This window comes from Scaptodrosophila lebanonensis, unplaced genomic scaffold, assembly GCF_003285725.1.
Source record: "Scaptodrosophila lebanonensis strain 11010-0011.00,11010-0021.00 unplaced genomic scaffold, SlebRS2 tig00000053-arrow-pilon, whole genome shotgun sequence".
NCBI lineage: Eukaryota > Metazoa > Arthropoda > Insecta > Diptera > Drosophilidae > Scaptodrosophila > Scaptodrosophila lebanonensis.
Genome location: NW_022060548.1, coordinates 483989 through 495616, shown reverse-complemented (window position 1 = coordinate 495616; position 11628 = coordinate 483989). Strand labels below are relative to the sequence as shown.

The 11628-nt window shown below is 38.4% G+C and overlaps 3 protein-coding genes across 3 annotated transcripts; 1 reads left to right on the top strand and 2 right to left on the bottom strand.

Annotated features, from left to right (window-relative positions):
- Window positions 1–1749: 1749 nt before the first annotated feature.
- LOC115623969 (putative SERF-like protein) lies at window positions 1750–3168 on the bottom strand. Its single transcript, XM_030518538.1, has 3 exons — window positions 3003–3168; window positions 2602–2707; window positions 1750–2530 (listed from the first exon to the last, which is right to left on the bottom strand). The coding sequence occupies exons 1-3, from the start codon at window positions 3007–3009 to the stop codon at window positions 2464–2466; spliced, it is 180 nt and encodes a 59-aa protein (XP_030374398.1). The 5' UTR covers window positions 3010–3168; the 3' UTR covers window positions 1750–2463.
- A 1080-nt stretch (window positions 3169–4248) lies between these two features.
- Window positions 4249–4600, bottom strand: LOC115624129. Its single transcript, XM_030518725.1, has 2 exons — window positions 4463–4600; window positions 4249–4401 (listed from the first exon to the last, which is right to left on the bottom strand). Exons 1-2 carry the CDS (start codon window positions 4598–4600, stop codon window positions 4276–4278), a joined length of 264 nt encoding a protein of 87 aa, XP_030374585.1. The 3' UTR covers window positions 4249–4275.
- Window positions 4470–8999, top strand: LOC115624130 (phenoloxidase-activating factor 2). Its single transcript, XM_030518726.1, has 7 exons — window positions 4470–4604; window positions 6217–6679; window positions 7565–7734; window positions 7795–8051; window positions 8108–8281; window positions 8342–8597; window positions 8661–8999. The coding sequence occupies exons 2-7, from the start codon at window positions 6460–6462 to the stop codon at window positions 8817–8819; spliced, it is 1236 nt and encodes a 411-aa protein (XP_030374586.1). The 5' UTR covers window positions 4470–4604; window positions 6217–6459; the 3' UTR covers window positions 8820–8999.
- The last annotated feature ends 2629 nt before the right edge of the window (window positions 9000–11628 follow it).

Sequence of the window (11628 nt, the reverse complement as noted above, 5' to 3'; positions counted from 1 at the left end):
ATTTCACTTTCGAAGCATTCAGTATAGTATTTTTGAGAAAACACAAAGCAGCATATAAACCACCTAATAAAGCACACTTTATAGGTCTATATAATCCTCAAACAGCTAATAAGCTACTGTACCTACGATTATATAGAAGTCTGTCTATAAAAGTCATATCGATTTGGCGGTGGCTGGTTAAGACTGAGCAGCAGATTTTATATTCAAACGTGAATATTTAATTTTTAGTGACATACCAGAAAGGTTCATAAGGTCAGTAACAATCAGCACCTTAGCATAGCTATGGCTTTCCTTTTGATTTGATATGGTAAATTGTCTCTAGATGAGGAATTGTGGCCAAGTTTTTTAAGTAAATTCACTAACATAGGGCTTCCTTTCTCTTACAATGTTTTTTTCCATACAAAATTTTATTAAGGATTGGCTGTGAATTGGTCCAGAGTTTTCCGATTTAAAGCTGGTTTTAGATAATCGCTTTAAAAATGCTTTCAATATGTTTAGCCCTGAAGATATTTACAGCGTAAAGAACTAAAGAGTATACAAACTTCGTTCCCCCGCATATAGCTTTACAAGTATTTCGTTTTGTTTTTTCTTGTGCTTTTTAAGTTGCCGGTACAAGTATCTGATGAGCCAAAGGCCAAGCAGCGTGTGGAGCGAGCGGCAAACGCCACATGAAGTTATCAAATGTTTGACAAACAATGGGCCATTGTTGACACAGAGAGCAACGAGCAGACGTCGACAATCACAAGTATCCGTATCAGTTACAACGTTTTGCACTACATGGCAAGGTGAAGAAATCATTCGGAGACATCGCTCATTACCGGAGACCCATTTCCAAGAACATTGCACACGCGAGCGGCGATCGCACTTTACTGTTTGTTGTTGGTTGCAGCCTGCTGTCTGCTGCTTGCATCAGACTTGCCTTGCCTTGCCTTCCTGGGGATGCTCGAAGCCTAGCCTACTGCTCGATGACTAGTTGCCGTTTAAGATGCGCTCCATAGCCTCCATAGATATAGATATGGGTATATGTGCGATCTGCAGACCGCTTTTGTATGGCCAATACACGCTATTTCGCCCATTTTTGGTTAGTTGACGGCAATTGCCTACGCGTTTCACCGTTAGTTAGTTGGCAACAGCGTTTGGCCAAAGTTACAACTTATTGGCAGTTCGAGCCGTTTGCCTGGGTTTGTCTTTGTTGTTTGTCGTCTTTGCTACTTTCATATTTCTTGAAATTCCTATGCTTATTTATGTCTGCTGGCTTCTTAGACGGCCCATTGTATGTAAATTTGTTGCCGCGGCGACTTATATTTTGTCTTTTGATGTGACTGTACTAACTAGAAGCTAATATTTGGCAAAGGTCAAATAGGTTTATGAACAATTTAAGCTCAAACTCTCAGATTTTCTAAGCTCATTTACCCTTAACCAATAGACTAACTATTGAAGAACATTTCTTTAAAATCTTCGATAAATATTTAAATATGAAATTATAAATACCCAGAAAAGAATTTATAACTGTGTATCCCCATCACATTATTAGATAAGCCACGAATAAATGACCAACTAATAGAACCAGTTGTAAGAACAGCGATCTTTAAGCTTGATTCCAATATTTCGGTTTTGTTAAATTCTTAAATGGATTTAAACAGGCGACAAATGTGCATATGACTTGTTTATTACTTGACATTTGAGGTCATTGTACTCGTACTTACATATTATCAGAGTTGGCACAAATTAATGCAAAAAGGCATGCCATTGGTTTTATAATATTCTATTTAAGATATTAAATGTCAATCTATTTTTCTCTCTATATTAACGTCCGCTTCTTAGATCACCGCTTGATCAATACCATGAACATTAAAGCTTCTTAGGCGCTACTAGCCAAATTTTCTTACGTACTGCGTACTGCGCTCATGTCCCTAGGTAATTGTAGCTCTACTTATTCATATAGATATATATATTTTCGTCAAACACAATAGTACATAATATCATACATATTTAGCAAGTTTGTTCGGCAATTGTCTTGGTTGCATATTATGTTTTATTTGAAAATTTATATATGTATATTACAAATTAGAATTTTGTCAATTAATAGTAAATTATAGCGAACTCTTAGCGAACATTGCAAATAAATAAATAATGGCGGAACAATATTCAAATACAATCCTTGCCGGCCTTATGTGTTAGGTTTTAGATACGTTGCTTACGACTGTTTACTTGACAATATTTGGGCTGCAAAGTTGTTGCGTTGAAGTGTGTCAATTTTTCTCTGTTTTGGCTCAATTAAATAATAGATTAGGATAAGGCTAACATTTCCTACTGCTGTTGCACCATCTCCCTGCTATACGCCTGACAACAATTTTGTGACTTTGACACCCAAGTCTGCGGCGACCGGGCGTGTTACCTTGCTAAACGCATCTCTGTTAAGGTTTAAGGTTCTTCATGTAGCTGTATGTTGGGGGCGTATTTCTATTTACTAGTTCCGGCAGCCTGATCCTCCTTCTTTTTTTGTTTTTCACGCATTACTTCAGCGTCCCTGAAAGTAACAAAGTAGCATGAATAACATTACCACTGAAAGTGTTTCTAGCAGATCATCAAAGCACTCACCTGGCCTTGCGCTGCTCAACAGTGAGATTATCAGTTCTTTTGCCTTTGCTCTGTTCCGCTTGTTTCTTTTGGTTCTTCTGGCGCGCCAGATCTCGTTGGTTGCCGCCTGTGAAAAAGCGAAAATGTAGCAAAATTGACAAACATATGATCTAATAGACGAAGGAGGTTAGGCCGCTTGTCGTTTGTTCCCTCTTCTCGAGGGACAATTTTTATCCGGCTTAATTGGTTCACCAACAACAACAACAGCCCCTCACACTTTGCACGTTGTTGGTTTTTGGAATATGTTTTCTATAGTTATTATTCACACCGTCGCAGCATTAATGAACAATAAACTACTGGCACACAAATACACACCAGCACGCGCATACACCTACACAGAACATCATCTGAAATGAACTTACGTGTCATTTTTGTTGCTACGTATTGGCAGCGTTCGTTTCCAAAGTAATGCTGCAAATTATAATTTGTTGCCTGTTACGAACTGTGTTTGCTTATTTTAGAATGACCGAGAGCTATGTTTCTATCTTTTATGAATTTCAAAGTCGACCCGACTTTGTTTTATTGTGTGCTCGTGCGCACTTCCCAAATGCGTTTGGTATATTTTGCGCCATTTTCGTGGTATTTTTTCTCTCGATAATTCACAAGTGTCATCAAATCGCAGTGCTGTAAGAAACCTTGCAATCACAGCATTTGTTTCGATTAATATACGTACATACATATGTACTGTATGTGTACATACTACATATGAAATTATGCATGGTCTTAGCAACATGTCTTCAAAAGCCTCATTGCGAAATTGCGTTTTTATCAATAGCAACTGAATTATTTGTAATTTCTTATCTTGGCTTGAGAACAATTATAATTGAATTTCTAATAATATTTTTATACAAAGTAATTTTTACACAAAATAAGTAAATGGGACGAAATTTATTTATAAAATAAGTTGACCTAATGTAGGACTTTTAACAATTTAGTTCTCTTAAATTGATCATATTTTATACATTCAATATACGGTCTGTCATAGAACAAAGGTCCAACATTGCCCGATCCTACATACATACATACTGTAACGGAAATAATTGCTTAATTTTTGGGTCCCCCTTACTGGTACCCTCCAACTGCTCAACCATACAAAAGAAGATTTAAAATAATTCCTAATTATTCTGGGTCTTTGAATCGAACTTCTGCTGCAGCCATTTGGATTTTATTATTTTACTTCTCCTAAATTCTGGAATTATTTCATACCAGTGTTTTGGGCTGCCAGACTTTTACGATTTTCACAGGGCTGGCAGCGCAGAGTGAAAAAGCGTCAAGAACAGTTACCAAACGCAAAATAAGATAAATTTGTGTGCCTGTGTCAGCAGAGGTTGGTGGCAGGAGTAGAGGTAGACCGATCTCTTGTGCCATGACCCATTTGTCAGGATTTAGTTGGAAAAATTAACATTGTTGCTTGTGTTAGAAAAGTATATAAATCGATAAAGGATTAAAGAAGCATAACATGTTTAGTTCAGTGAATTCGGCTAGTTAATTCGTTTTGTTTAAGTTATGAAATTTGCGACAATTTTATGGCTATTTGCAACCAACCACCACCTTATATAAATAAATAAATAAAGATAATGGATCCAAATTGAAACGTACACTGCAACGCAAAGTAAAAAGTTCGGTCACATTTATTTAGCTCCCTGGACCAAAGCGGTCTTCCAAATTGTGAAATATATATTGACAAGGTTGATCGTCGTATGCTGGTTCGAGTAGTCTTCCTTCCACTGTGCTTAAAACGATGTATCTCGCTTGGGGGCTCTAAGTGAATAAACACATTATTGTTCATGCAAGTAGGCTTCATACATGATTATATTAATACCTCTATTGGTTGATTTGCATGCCATAGACCAAGAGCTTCTAGATAGGCATGCAAAAGAATACGCCACGTCCAAAAATTATCCTTTCCATGCAATTTAGGAATAGCTGAGAACTCCAAACTAATATCTTTACCTCCCATTTTTGTAAGTCTTTGGCAAATACTAGCATATATTTTAATTTGTGGGCAATGCTTTTTGGGCGATATGAATGTTTTAATCATTTCCTTATCAACCAATTCACAAAAAGCTCTTACATATGTACATACTAGAGTTGGGCACGGGCCGTGTTTTTTGTCGTGGCACTTCGTGCCACGCGTGGGCCCGCGTGTTCGTGTTGTAAATTCCGATTTCGTGCGTGGCCGTGCGTGTTCGTGTTGAGCCAAAAAGGCACGACAAAACACGCACGAGGAAACACGAAAGAACACTAAAATCAGAAAACGAAGCACCCAATAGTCAACACGACTTTTCTGAAATTTTGGACACTAATAATTCAAAAAAAAAATTAAATTGGACAGGTCAAGAATGTATATTGAAATAGATGACTATATAAGTAGTGTAGTTGATCCAGGCATTTGTGTGCTAACATTCTGGAAAAAAACAACAAAATGTAAAATGCTACGGCAATTATCAAGGCATATACTCAATATCCCTGTCAGCTCTGCAACAAGCGAACGAGTTTTTTCCACTTCTGGACATATTTTAAATGAGCGACGTATTAGGCTTCTTAGCTCAAATATTGATAAGATAATCTTTCTGAATAAAAATTTGTAATGTTTATATATATATATATATTTTTTTTAATTTTTATATTTAATATATAAAAAGTTCGTGTTGGGCCGTGTTAAGAAAAATTTTCGTCGTGCGTGCGCGTGCGTGTTTCTAAAAGTTAATTTCGTGGCCGTGTCGTGTCGGGCCGAAAATAGCCGGCCCGTGCCCATCTCTAGTACATACACACACTTGTATCGCTTATTTGTTGCTGACACACTAATTGTTGCTGCAGTATTGTGTAGCAACAATTCTATATTGCTAGTGTAAGCAATAATTGAAAATTTGAGAATTTTGTATAAAATTAATTAATATTAATTACTTTAATGCCCTAAGTGCAACCATACTTGACATTTTTCCATCTGACAAATGTGTAAAAATTTATTCAAACAAATGCAATATAGATTTATAGTATACGAGTATGCGCTCAAGCATAAAGTGTTGGTCGAATGTCAACACAGAAATGCGCAGCTAGCGATAAAAACTTTTACTATTATACTATTAAGTTGTTAGAATCAAATTAAAATTGAATGCATAGGAAAAAAGGAAATTATCGCAGCACACAACAATGAAAAACCAAACTTTACTAAATTATCGCAGCAAAGTTGTTGACAGCAAGTCAATTTATTTAATATGCTATGACCATAGTTTGGCTGGTTGGTATGCGTAATATATTGTACTATATATACCCTTTATTCCAGCAAAGAGAAGTTGATTAAGTTTGTGAAAGCCCCAAGGGGATTGTTATTGCGATACAAAGGGTACCATCGCTAGCTCTGCCTGACAAAATATCCCTTTAAGTTCTGCAACTACTAAGCTTTCAAAGTATTTATAATGTATAAAGTATTTATAATGTATGTATATGTTTTGCACAATAATTATCCCTCATGTATTTATATAGAAAATGCTTATTTATGACAAGTTTTCTATTTACTTTCAATTGCTCAAAGCCACAATAGGTAGACTTTTTGATTGTATTGTGTCTCTCTAGGGTATTTCGTAGTCGGCTGAGTGTGCAGAGTAAAGCTTTTGTAATGCAGCTCGGTCAATTCCTGTGCGATTTAAGAAGTGAATGCGAGCAATTTTATTCAGTTAGTCGAGCGTGGTGTCTGCTCCACAATTTACCTTAACCCATATAGACCGAAATAGCGTCGTCTGTGGGTCAAACGCACTGCGAGCTCTATACGTATATAGTAGCAGGCGCTTGGGTCGGCCGATTCAGTTGAGACTGGCAATGTCCGCGCTAGGTTGCCCGAAGTTGGCGCTCCTCCTCCTGCTGCTGCCTCTCCTCAATGATGGAGGACAGTGTTCGAGGCATGTGAGCAAACGTTTTACATTTGGTGCCGCCGCGAATAGTGAGAATAGTGCGAATAGTGGAATTAGTCAGAATAATGGATATACACCTGTGGATATACCTCTGCCAGCTGTTGATGCCAATCTGGCGAATCATACAAGTGAGTAATGCACTAATTAGGAATTCAAGAACCCAAATTCCAGGTGTTTGGAAAATTATTTTCCTTTTATTCATTTAGTTTTTTCAGGGACTGTACTCATTATAAGTGTTATTAAAAAAATTACAAAATAATGATTATTTTTTATTCATTCACTAAACATTTAATAATTATTTTTGAGTGTTTTTTTAAATATTAACTAATAATTATTAATTTTGAGCAAAAAAAAAAACTTAGAAAATAATGATTATGCTTCGAGTGATATTTTTTTGATCAGAAATAATAATTATTGGTTAATATTTAAAATAACACTCAAAAATAATTATTGAAATTTTAGTGAATGAATAAAAATTAAGAAATATAAATCATGGTGAAAATGGATAGAAATTCTTTAAAAAAGAAACTTACTATAAGTGAATGATTTTTTCGTTTAAAAATAACAAAACAATCATTATTTGCAGTCCCTGGTTTTTTTCTCAAATTTAGATCGAAACGATCGTAGTTTTTAGAATGAAATCAGCAGGTCGTAGCGATTTGTGTTTTGTGATTTCGATTGACATTTTTACTTATCCGAATCCCAAATCACAGCGGTCAGCAGGGGAAATCAGTAATGATCGATCACAAACGACCTGCTGAACGCGCTCTATGTCTGAATCCAGAAACGAAATTTTCAAAAATGCGTCTATTCTATTCGTAAACCAAAAGAAAACTCATGTGCGAAAAATACTTTCAAGGCGGAAAGGGCAAAAGAATCAAGCATAATCGGTCTATAATTATTCATCCTACTTAATGTATATTTCGCTGATTGTAGGGCTAGTTATTTGCCTCAGTTTTATTTAAGGGCATTATCGTTTCGGAGCATAGAACTTAACCGTCGATTCTTTGCAGTACTGGCCCGCCAGCTGATTGTTGGCACTTTGGTGCCCCCGCTGCTGGTTGCGCCCACGGCCAGTTATTGCCAATGTGTGCCGCCGGGGTCTTGCGCCAATCCGGTGCCCACACTGCCCACCGATGGCAGTGGCCAGCTGGATATACGAATTGTGAACAGCGGCAGCTATGTGAGTATAAAGTATTTGCGTTCTATGATGCTGAGGCTAATCGCTGTGCACAATCGGCAGCCCACGGCTACGCCCACAGTGACGCCGTTAGTCTGCAGCTATGGTCTGGTGGCGTGCTGCCAGGCGGGCAGCTATCAGTGCGGTCGTCGTTGGCCTCCACCGCCGGGAGCAGCAGCGGCGGCCGTTGGACAGGCAACCTTTGGGGAGTTCCCCTGGCAGGTGGCGTTGCTTACCCTAGCGGATGTTTATTTGGGCGGTGGCGCGCTGATTACGGCTCAACATGTTCTGACGGCCGCTCACAAGGTCTACAACTTGCCGTAAGTGAAATAGAAATGAGATCGAGTCTGGTAATGGAATTTGTTGTGTTCCGCAGTATTAGCAGTTTCAAGGCGCGCCTGGGCGAATGGGATGCAGCCAGTGTTACGGAGCCGGTGCCCGCCCAGGATGTGACCATTGCCAGTGTCTTCATTCATCCGGCCTTCAATCCGAACAATTTACAAAACAATGTCGCCATTCTGAAATTGTCAACGGCCATCTCCTTGACCAGGTAGGTTCTTTGCTTACCGCTTATCCTTAGCTGGAGTATAGTGTCAAATGATTCGTGCAGCAAGTCTACTGTGGGTACCATTTGTCTGCCCACCACAACTTTTGTGGGTCAACGTTGCTATGTGGCCGGCTGGGGAAAGAATGATTTCGGGCCGACAGGCGCTTATCAAGCGATAGCCAGAAAGGTGGACGTCCCGCTAATTACAAATGCCAATTGTCAGACGGCGTTGCGTGCCACACGGCTGGGCTCCAGCTTTGTGCTCAGCGATACGAGCTTCATTTGTGCCGGCGGCGAGGCGGGCAAGGATGCCTGCACGGTAAGTGCTTGATGATGCTCGATTAGTGGCGATTGGATTTCCTTTCCATTTACCTTCCCACAGGGCGACGGCGGCTCTCCCCTCGTTTGCTCCAACAACAATGTATGGTATGTGGTCGGGTTGGTGGCGTGGGGCATTGGCTGTGCGCAGGCGGGAGTGCCAGGCGTCTATGTGAACGTAGCCTCATTTCTGCCCTGGATACAGACAACTTTAACACTCTAATGGAACGACTTTATATTTTATAGGAAAATAAAACCAAACAAGTGTTTCAATAAACCCATAATTTTTTGTAGACGTCTGTCAGAAAACTCTAACCACACCTGTCCGTCGGATAAAGATTTATCGGACGCATTTATTAGCTTTATGAAATACTTTATGAAAAAGTGCCGAGAGAATTGTTTAAAAAAGGAAAATAATAAATCTCAGATGATGCTAAATGCAGGAATTGGGAATGTCGAAACAAAAGGTGGTTTTTATTGAATGCTGACAGAATAAAGATCGGAAAGGCAAAAAGAACGATCTTCCGCAAGTCGGTGTCGAAACCTCGTAAGCTACGCATTTAACTAAGCCCTTTTTGAGTAAAGTTACTTATTAAAGTACCTAATTGAATCAAAAAACATTCTTAAACTACATCTAATCAAATCTATATAATACTAATAGTCGTCTCTTAGTCATTTCAATTACTACGAAAAACACAAGAGTCCACATTTTAAACACAATTTGGGCGCCGGAAACATTTTTAAACTTCAACAAATTACAACAAATATTTCAACAAAAAAAAAAAGAATTAAAAATTAATATTTCAAAACAAATTAATATGCACTATAAATAACAAGAAAGGAATGCTAAAGTCGAGCAGGCTCAACTCTTAAATACCCTGTACCACCCCACAAAAAAGTAATTTAATTAATTAATTAATTAAATTAAATTAATTAACTAAATTAATTTAATTAATTAACTAAAAATTAACTAATTAAATATAAAATATTCCATGCATGCATACATACATTTACATTTACATCAGAATCGTGCCTTATGCGTGTTTGTGTACTTGTACATATGTATGTATGTGTGCATTGGGCCTGGTTATATGGCTATAACTTTCTTTCCGATCATTCTATCATAATGAAACTTGGTATACGGATATATAATTACTAACCTAATGTGACTACCAAATTCAAAATTCCAAGAATTACGGGAGTTATAGAAAATCAGTAATAGGGGGGGAGTGGGGGGGCGGATCAGAAAAAATTAACAAACTCGTCCTTTCTCGGTCTCAGGAGAATCTGTATACCAAGTTTGGTTATTCTAGCTCTTATACTTTCGGAGATCCTTGCGTTCATACAGACAGACAGACAGACGGACAGACAGACGGACAGACGGACATGGCTATATCGACTCGGCTTGTCATGCTGATCAAGAATATATATACTTTGTGGGGTCTACCAAGCCTCCTTCTGTGTGTTCCATGTGCACTCGCACAAAACTAATATACCCTTGTACCCTTTGGGTACAGGGTATAAAAAAAAAAAAAAAATTGAGTATTGTTATTTTTGGAGTCAGTGTCAGTCGGTTTTGTTATTGAACAAAATAATGATTTAATCAATGAAAAAAATCCCTATTTATTAAGTACTATTAGTCGGCAATCCAAAATTTGCGGCATTTCGAACATGGCTGAAAATTAATCATGAAGGTTATACTGCAGTATAAATATATATTTTTTAATTCAATAAAAAACTAGATCTGACGAATTAAAAAATCTAGCAACCAACAAATGGCAAGCACCGTGGAATTTGAAATGAATGGAGACAATGACATTTTGTATACGATTTTAGACATGCTTGCTTTAGTGTATGTTCGCAGCAAGTTAAAGTTATAAAATACATTATTGTGTATACGACCCGTGGCCATTAAGAACTTATAGAAATAACGCCAGCTACTGACGAACAAAATGGCGCAATTGCGTGTACAAACACACACACCAGCACTCACTTGCATAAAAGCAGCCAACAGGTTGCTTAAGCAGATTCAACACACACACACACACACACACACATACATAAAGCAACACAATTTAAAAACATAACATGTTGTTATAACGATGGGAGAGCCCAGCGAAACAATTGTTTGCATTTCACCGCACACACACACACACATGCACATGCACTCTCTCACACATACTCTTGCGGAATTCTGTAGACACCAGCGTCCACATTCGCGCCTTTTCATGCTCACTTAACTCGCTCGCGCTGACTCATAAACAAAGCACAACACAGACACAAACACAAACACACACACACAGAGACACTCAGCTTTGCTCATTTCCAGTACAGCACGGTGCTGTGCAGTGCAACGGGCGGAAAGGGGTAGGCCGGGTAGGGGGTCTATAAAGTCAAATGGGATTTCTCACTTGGCTAGTTCTGTGCCAGCCACAAATTGTATGCAAATTTAATGGCTTACATTCGGCGCTGCTGCAATTGCGCGTCGGCCAATTGTAGAATATTTCATTTTATAGGCCTGACATTTGCATATTTTGCAGGTGTGTCGGCTTGTTTTTGTCAAGAGAATTGCACTTTCATGGCTGCTTTTTTTTTAAATTTATTTTCTTCAATTTTGTGTAATTTGTCAATTTTTGCGCCATGCAATTTTTTGTTGCATAACGACAGGCGCAAGTTAGAAGTACTCTTTAATTTCTCGGGAGTGTACGTCGCCTGTCAGCAATCTGCAGTTAATGCAGAACGGAAGCCGGAAATGTTTGTTGTCGCACCGACCAAAATGGAAATGCAAAAAGCGAAGCGGGGGCTGGCAAGTAGAAAGAATAAGAACTGAAAACAGCAACTCATTTAGCCAAACGTAAGTGGCAGACCCTGGCTTCCTGCCAACCAACAACAACAACAGCTGTAACAGCAAAAGCCATAATAACAGCACTAACTACAACAACGCTAGCCCCAACAACAGCAATATGAATGACTAAAATACACTCAAAACTTACTCATTCATCGGTTTGCACTCAACGAGTGACGACCATGTC

What these genes read in the sequence shown, in the direction of transcription:
- LOC115623969 (XM_030518538.1), bottom strand. An exon ending in GTTGAGCAGCGCAAGGCCAG is followed by an intron (nt 2,531 to 2,601) that starts GTGAGTGCTTTG and finishes TGTTACTTTCAG; the next exon opens with GGACGCTGAAGTAATGCGTG.
- LOC115624129 (XM_030518725.1), bottom strand. Translation starts at nt 4,600, where the DNA reads ATGGGAGGTAAAGATATTAGTTTGGAGTTCTCAGCTATTCCTAAATTG. An exon ending in ATGCAAATCAACCAATAGAG is followed by an intron (nt 4,402 to 4,462) that starts GTATTAATATAA and finishes TTATTCACTTAG; the next exon opens with AGCCCCCAAGCGAGATACAT.
- LOC115624130 (XM_030518726.1), top strand. Translation starts at nt 6,460, where the DNA reads ATGTCCGCGCTAGGTTGCCCGAAGTTGGCGCTCCTCCTCCTGCTGCTG. An exon ending in CACAAGGTCTACAACTTGCC is followed by an intron (nt 8,052 to 8,107) that starts GTAAGTGAAATA and finishes TGTGTTCCGCAG; the next exon opens with TATTAGCAGTTTCAAGGCGC. An exon ending in ACGGCCATCTCCTTGACCAG is followed by an intron (nt 8,282 to 8,341) that starts GTAGGTTCTTTG and finishes TGATTCGTGCAG; the next exon opens with CAAGTCTACTGTGGGTACCA.